The 8,522-nt window shown below is 39.2% G+C and overlaps 1 protein-coding gene across 1 annotated transcript; it reads left to right on the forward strand.

The window, feature by feature from the left end:
- The first annotated feature begins 906 nt into the window (after positions 1–906).
- Positions 907–3,541, forward strand: CHRNB3 (cholinergic receptor nicotinic beta 3 subunit). Its single transcript, XM_019649216.1, has 3 exons — positions 907–1,014; positions 1,284–2,166; positions 3,407–3,541. Exons 2-3 carry the CDS (start codon positions 1,312–1,314, stop codon positions 3,539–3,541), a joined length of 990 nt encoding a protein of 329 aa, XP_019504761.1. The 5' UTR covers positions 907–1,014; positions 1,284–1,311.
- The last annotated feature ends 4,981 nt before the right edge of the window (positions 3,542–8,522 follow it).

Here is an 8,522-nt window from a genome sequence, read left to right on the forward strand (position 1 = left end):
CAAAAAAGAGTGTAGACAACTACTACAGGCCTTTTTTTTGTTGTTGTTGTTGTTTTGCCTTTTTGTCATTGCCCTTCCAGTTATTTCTTTCTAAGACTGGGGCCTGATGGCTGGAGCTCAAACAGCTCTTTGCCACTGCAGTGGCACCTTGAAGATGGAAGCCAGGTACTTCAGAAGTTAGAGTGAACAGGTAAAGGAGCCTGCATCCTTTATGCCTTCTGTAGTTTCCATACAAGCCCTGAACTACCTATCTCTGGACTTCTTTGACATGAGAAAATAAACTAATTTTTAGGCCACTTCAGTGAAGTCTTTACTAGCAGTGGAACACAATCCCTAACTGATACAGGAAATGGAAGATATTAATTATGAATGCATTCCACACAGGTCAACTAAGACTTGTTGAGTAGAGTGGCCAATAGTGAAGATAGACAATAAAGGTTTTTAATATGGCAATATATAATATATACACATATATGTTATATATATATATTTATTATATATATATATATATGTATGTATATATATAGTGACTAGACCAAGTCTCCTAGAATAAACTGAGTTAGATATATCTTTTTTTTTTTTGGTAGTTTCTTAAGAGAAAATAGGCTCAAAAAATGGATCATAAATCAGTAGCGTTTGTTGCTGAGCCTGTTCTTTGTGAAGTAGATGTGGCAATTTTGGAAATCCCAGGCAGAACAGGTGTGTGGGTATGGCTAAGATCAGAGACCAGTCTGGTTCCAGTGATAGCTCTCGAGCTACCACAGACAGGGTCATAAGATCAAAGTGGATGAATTTCCCTATTTAAATAAATCATTGGATTAGAGGATTAACATAAACTTGAAGATTCCAAAGTCTAATACATTGACTCTTCAGAATAAAATTACAGTATACTAATTTTTTGCAGGAATGGACAGATCATAAATTACGCTGGAATCCTGATGAATATGGTGGAATTCATTCCATTAAAGTTCCATCTGAATCTCTCTGGCTTCCGGACATAGTTCTCTTTGAAAAGTAAGTATCACAGAAGAAAACAACACTGGGCAGATTAGGACTAGAAATAGAAAAGCCTGGTTTTGGCAAAGTAATTAAGAAAAATGTACAACTTTAAGTAACAAGAGAATTATTTCTTTTTAAAATATTGTTTGACTGTAATAGGGGAGTAATAGAATACAAATAGTAGTACAGTGGTGGACAAAAAAAAAAAACAAAAAAAACCCCACAAAAAAACCCTAACTGATAGTGTCCAACTAACCATTAAAGTGAAATTACTTTTACTACAGTGCTGATGGACGTTTCGAAGGCTCCCTCATGACCAAAGTCATAGTGAAATCTAATGGGACCGTCATTTGGACCCCTCCTGCCAGTTATAAAAGTTCGTGCACCATGGACGTCACATTTTTCCCATTTGACCGGCAGAACTGCTCCATGAAGTTTGGGTCCTGGACGTACGATGGCACCATGGTTGACCTCATTTTGATCAATGAAAATGTTGACAGAAAAGACTTCTTTGATAATGGAGAATGGGAAATACTAAATGCAAAAGGGATGAAGGGAAACAGAAGAGACGGTTTATATTCATATCCATTCATCACTTATTCCTTCGTCCTGCGCCGCCTGCCTCTGTTCTACACCCTCTTCCTGATAATCCCCTGCCTGGGGCTCTCTTTTCTAACGGTTCTCGTGTTCTACTTACCTTCTGACGAAGGAGAAAAACTTTCCTTATCAACCTCTGTTTTGGTTTCCCTGACAGTCTTTCTTTTAGTAATTGAGGAAATAATTCCATCTTCTTCAAAGGTCATTCCTCTCATCGGAGAATACCTATTGTTCATTATGATTTTCGTTACCCTGTCGATTATTGTTACCGTGTTTGTCATTAATGTTCACCACAGATCTTCATCAACTTACCATCCTATGGCCCCTTGGGTTAAGAGGCTATTTCTGCAAAAGCTTCCTAAATTACTTTGCATGAAGGACCACGTGGATCGCTACTCTTTACCAGATAAAGACGAGAGTAAACCAGTAGTGAAAAGCAAAGTCCTAGAAAAAAAGAAACAAAAACACGTTAGTGATGGAGAAAAAGTCCTGGTTGCTTTCTTGGAAAAGGCAGCTGATTCCATTAGATACATCTCAAGGCATGTGAAGAAAGAACATTTTATTAGCCAGGTGAGTAAACTGACATTCATAATAATGCTGCCATTGAAGAGTCCAAAAATAAATATTTTCACATCTATTTACAACAAAATGCTGTCATTGTTTAAAATATGACATTATTAGCTATCTGTTGTATACCTATAAAATTTAAAACAAGCCCTGACATAAATTAGGAATTTGGGTATGGATTTTTAGGAAGTTCACAAAAATAGAATGAAGAAAAGTGAAGCAACTATGGATTAAGTACTATTTCCTATGATTAGACTTAACTCTACTTAAAATAATTCAATTCTACATTTTAAGTTGGCCGTTCTGGTTTCTGGTAATTTCTCATTTTTTTTATGGGATGATGGATATTTCTATCCATAGTATTTGGAAATAAAGAAACAGAGGGAATCAAAATTTTAATTAATATAAAAAGAAAGTGTTACAACAAATATTTTGGTAAGAGAAAAAGCTCACAGATTAAAAAAAAAACCGAAAAACAAAACAGTGTGGCAAGGGTGTGAATTTCAGACTCAAAACAATCCTGGACTCAGATTCTACCCAGACTCTATATGACTTGAGACACGACACAAAATCCCCACGTAGTAGAAATAGGACATTTATTATCCCTTGAAAGATGAGAACTGGCCCCTGTTCTTCAGACTGCCTTAGCCTCGTTGCTTGTTCTTGCTCTGACCTTGGGCTTAGAGGCTTGTTGACCATTCCCTCCAACTTCCCTTTCTCCAAAGGGACTAGGTCTCCTCTCTCCCTTATGAAGTCCTGTCATTTCCTGGTCAGCTCCCCTCGGCAGTGTCCATCATTTTGGAGTTGTAGCAGCCACACCCACATGAGGAGTGGAGGGAAAGATGACTGGTGATATTGGGCCATGAAAATTCTTAATTTATAAATTTGCAATTTATTTCATATGTAATATCAGGAAGCATCACACTAAGAGATACTGGCTTTTTATTTGTGTAAAACTCAGGCTTTTCCCATTTTAATCAGTAATGTTTATAAATGCATAAATGATTCTGTTGTTCCAATTCTATGCCTTCAATGTTGATAAAGTGCTCACAGGCTGTTTTCCTTGGGTACTGTTAGCGAAGTTAAGGGAAAGAATCTGAGCCTACACTTCGGGAGATTGGGTTAGATGTATTTTGAAAACATGTGCTGTAAATCTGAATATTACTCTTTTTAAATCCCTTGAAATGAATTCAGAACAGTTGCCCAGTATCCTAAATGGAAAGCATCTCTTTCTCTTTTGCAGGTAGTACAAGACTGGAAATTTGTAGCTCAGGTTCTCGACCGCATCTTCCTGTGGCTCTTTCTGATAGTGTCAGTTACAGGCTCGGCTCTCATTTTTACCCCGGCTTTGAAGATGTGGCTACACAGTTACCACTAGGAACGAGTCTNCCTCTGGCCACAGCTGTTCATCCTGCTTTGGAGGGCCAGTAAGCAAGGCAAATTTTTCTGACTAAAAATTCCTCGCCCTGGGGTTCAGCCCAGTTCCCTTGGAACATCTGGCAAAACCGGTGTTTGTTTGCTGGAATTTGCACCAGCAAAAAAAACTGCAAGGGCTCCCAAATTTTAGCTGTCCACCTTCCTACTTTGCAGTGGAGAACTGGACATAGGTAAAGGTTGGTTGTGCCTGGAGAAGAGAGAAAACTGGATCCAAGAAGCAGGCGATTTTGTTTCCAGCAATCTTCATGTTCCAAACAGAGGAACTATGAGATGGAACTCATTAGCCGTGCTCACTAACATTGTTTTTTCAAGATGGAGCTAGAGTGTAAGAGCACAGCTCCAGTCAATCTATCTGAGTTTCCGTCTGTCCTGGGGGCTCATTGCCCGTGTGCCTGCAGCATGCTGCCTGCTTCATATCTACTCGATTCTTCCCAGGATCAGCTATGAACTTTTTAGTTCCAAGTGACCGAAAACCCAACCTAAACTGGCATAAGCAAATATAGAATGTATTGGCTCTCACAATCTGAAAAGTCCAGGGGCAAGGCTGGCTTTACATGTAACTTGATCCAGAGGCTCAAGTAAGATTCCCAGGGCCTAGTGTTCTCTCTGGCTGTCTCTGGGCTTTTCATCCTCTGGGTGACTCCATTCCATCCAGAGCTTCTCCAGTGGAGCAGGGTGACTACATCAGCTCCAGCCTCAAAGTGCTTCCTATGTTCAAGTTCAGCAGGAGAGAAAATGGCTGGCCTCTTTTCCAGTGGTCCCGGAAGTCCCATGGTATTTCGTCGACTCCAATATGGTCCCTAAAGATCACGGTGGGCAGGGCTGAGGTGCAGGCCTATTCCTGGAGCAGAAGAATAGTCAGATTCTCCCACAGCTGGAGGGTGACAGTGGAGTGATTTTATCACATATTTATATGGAAAAACAAAGGAACTAGAATAGCCAAAACCATTTTGAAAAAGGAGAATACAGTTGGAGGACTCATATTATGTGATTACAAAATTCAATAGAAAGTGATGGTAAGCTGAGTTCCCTTCAACATTTCTGACAGTGTGGTATTGGGGAAAGAGGAGACACGTAGATGAATGAAACAGAACAAAGAGCCCATAATTAGGCCCACACACATATATGGTTAATTGGTTTTGACAAATGTCCAAAGGTAATTCAGGATCAAAGGGCTCTCTGCTGTATGATCCCATTTACATGACATACTAGAAAATGCAAAATTATAGAAATAGAAACTAGATCAGTGGTGCCAGTGATTGGGGATGTGGGAGGGTTTGATTATAAATGAGAAATTTGTTGGGCAAAGAGCTGTTATGATATCTTGATGGTGTTAGTGATTATACAACTGTTTGCATATAGAACTGTACATAAAAAAGTGCATTTTATTGTAAGTAAATTTTAAAACATAAATGAAGTGAAAGTAAAACAAACAATAAATACTACTCTGAGTTCCCTTCAACATTTCTGACATTCAGATCTGCTGCTGATAGTAAAAGTCTCCTTAACAGGAGACAAATTATTCATAGGAAGGAAATTATATTTGCTTTTCAAAATGGGCAGAGGAAGAGGGGGGGGGAAAGAGAACCTTGTGATTACCAAGTAAACATGGTAAATACTTCATTAGTTTGGGCCCTTAAACTGTCAGTCTTCATAGCATGGTTTTCAATAAATAGTCATGCAATTTTTTTTTATCCTTTAGATTGTAGCTTTTTAAAGACCTATATCTTTTAAAAGTTTTTCTCAAGGATTGATCCTCACAAATATAAAAGTCTAAACTAGATAATGTCTCATCTAGAGTGTGTAATTCCATTATTTTTCAGGCATCATGCNTCTCTGCCTAGGGGTGGAGAAGAGTGCGAGAACCTGGTTGTTGACCAGGGAAGGTCTTCATGAGGGAAGACTTCCTCCAGAGGAAGGCCAGAGAACAGTGCAGGACACGTGGCAAGAGTTCAATGGATATGTGCTGAATGCATGGGAAAAGGCCCCAACACAGTCCCTTCATTGGTTTATTCAGTAAATAGATATAAAATGAGCACCTGCTATGGGACAGGCACTGTTCTAGGTTCTGGATAAACATCACCAAGTAAAACAGATACTGTTTCTGTCATCATGGAGCTCGAGGAGAGGACAGGCTGTGACAAATATACAATAAATGATGATAAGGGATGTGAAGGAGCCAAGCAGGGTGCAGTGATGGATGACAGCATGTGGGCAGAGAGCATGTCTGAAGGAGGCAGCATCTCAGGTGAGATGTGAGGTAGAGAGTAAGGGGTGACTGCAGATAATCTTCAATACCTTGACTGTCAAGGTATTGACCTCAAGATGGGAAAACCTCATGTGAGTAACATTCTGGGTAAAGTATAGTCTTCTCTTAGTGTTGTGGGCATGGAGAATAGTTAAAGGGAACCCCTGTACCCTGAAGACTGCCTTTACTGAATTAGGCTGTTTAGAAATATATGAAAGTTGGGGCCACAGAATGTGAAAGCAGCCATTATGCCTCTGCCATTAATCCAGGTTCCCTCATGATTCTTACAGCCGCTGCAGGACTCAGTTCAATAGCAGAAAATGAAGATGCCCTCCTCAGACATTTATTCCAAGGTTATCAGAAATGGGTTCGCCCTGTATTAAATGCTAATGACACCATAAAAGTATACTTTGGATTGAAAATATCTCAGCTAGTAGATGTGGTGAGTAATCCTTGGCACAAAGCTAAAAAGAACATGCATTCCTGAACCTGTTTGTGAGTCTTAAGTTTTATTTTGTTTTCTTTCCCCATGTTTGCCATTTCAATTTTAAAAATAACACTGTGAGAGAAAATTTGCTCCAAGAAGCCAGTGAGATGACCCGAAGAAAGAATAACTAGTGTCACAAAGTACATTTTCATTGCAACATTGTTAGTGTAGAACGTTTTTGCTGGAGGGTGGATGTGGTTACTAGGATGGGCATTGCCACTGGCGGGTTTGCTGTACCCAGAGTGAGAACCCATGGTGAGGAGTGGGGGCTGAAGATAAGGGAGAACTGAGCCCAGGGCTGACCCTGTGTCATCTCAGCTGCGGGAGGGCTGGCAGGGTGTCTGCAGGAGAGGGGGCAGATAGATGATGACAGAACCAGAGTGAATGCTTGGGTGACACCATCATCCTCCTGACCCCCTTAGGTCCCCATACCTTTCCATGACCTCAATAACATTCTCTGCTAATTTTCTTTCTGGGCTTGCACTTCTGCCATGATTGCATTCCTGGAAAATCATGAACTGTAACAACCCAAATTCTGCAAAATCCTCCTGTTGTGGTCCCCAGGGTCCCAGAATAATCTTCCCACGTTGCCCAAATCTTCCACCCCACCATACATGCACACACACTCACCCACCTCAGCTGACTCAATGCCCCAGGATTCCTTCTAGAAAATCATGCAAAACCCATCTCCAATCTAGCTAATATTTTGTTCCTTCTACTTTGCACCCTGAAAGTGCTTACTGGGTTATGTAATGTTATATAAATATCACCACAATGAATTGCTACTTGCTTTTAATTATTATTTTTCATTTTAAGCAAAATGTACATATTTTAGTATGCCATGCCATTTAACTGTTCTTAAGTTGAGAATCCTTTACACTTTGAACATCTCAAAAGTAAGACTCACAGAGGTCTTTTTGACAAAAAAAAAAAATCCAAAACATGACTTCTCTTAAATTGAATTTACATCTTATTACTTGTCATTTTATTAGGATGAAAAGAACCAGCTGATGACAACAAATGTATGGCTCAAACAGGTAAATGTCAATCCAAGGATTGTATCTCTTGACTTAATTATTTCCATTCTTTTCTATTTAGAAAAGCTCTCTTTTGAAAAAAAAATCACTTTAAAGAGCATATTGGGTTCCTTAGGGAGTTATTTGGGAATCATTGGGTCTATTATTTTTGTTTTCTTTTGCGAGAGTCGGAGAGCAGGTCCTGGAAGCCCATAGGTGCACCTTGTTCAGCATTGTTGCTCTGGCCACAGGGCAGGTGTCTCTCTGAAAATGAGGCTGGGGCACTGGTTCCCAGGCTCCTGGGAGAAAAGGGGAGAAAGGCTCCAGAGTGCAACTTTCCCCCATTTATGGTACTGCAACTGGATGATGAAATCAGCTATGTTAAATTCCCCTTCACCCCACTGGTCCTCCACGGGAGGAATCTACCTCTGATGTTCCTTGTTGCTCCCTAGAAAGAGAAAATAGAGGATGACAGAAGGCCATCCACCATCAATTTCAGAACAAAGTGAAGCCCCAAACAAAGTAATGAATATACCTTTTCCTGATATTACTAAAAATGCATTTCATGTGGTCTCCAGCTCTCTGCTTAGGTGATCGCTTTTAGTTTGGCTATAGCCTGTTTTCCTAAAACAGAAGCGTCTATGCAGAGGAGCTCAACTTAGAATTGTCAGGAAATCATTACCTTTCAAAGTTCAATTTTGTGTATGTTATGTGGAAGGAGAAAATACTGATACTTCCTGGACAGGAGATGAAAAGGTTGGCTTAATTTCTTATTTTTTGTTTTTGTTAGCAATTACTTCCTGTTTAATTAATGTCCAGATACTCCCTGATCTCCCATAGATTTAAAATCTTCCTGGTGGGGCTATCTTAAATATCTCACTTAATTTTAACATACAAACATAATACTTTTCATTGATAAGTAAAAACAAAATGCTTTTATATTGAAATAAATTAATTTATAATTAAATAAATTATAAATAATATAATAAATATTATTATTTATTATAATGAAATAAATTATATTGAAACTATTCTGGTTTCATAGACATTGTTTAGTTCTTTTTGCTAATGGTTCATAGGAACTATGGATAAAAGAAACTGTGAGGAGGTTCCACAGGCTTCACTTAGTGTCATCAAATTTCTCCCATCCAAAAACTTTGATCAGAGTTAG

The sequence above is a fragment of the Hipposideros armiger genome, unplaced genomic scaffold (genome assembly GCF_001890085.2).
Source record: "Hipposideros armiger isolate ML-2016 unplaced genomic scaffold, ASM189008v1 scaffold_131, whole genome shotgun sequence".
Lineage (NCBI taxonomy): Eukaryota > Metazoa > Chordata > Mammalia > Chiroptera > Hipposideridae > Hipposideros > Hipposideros armiger.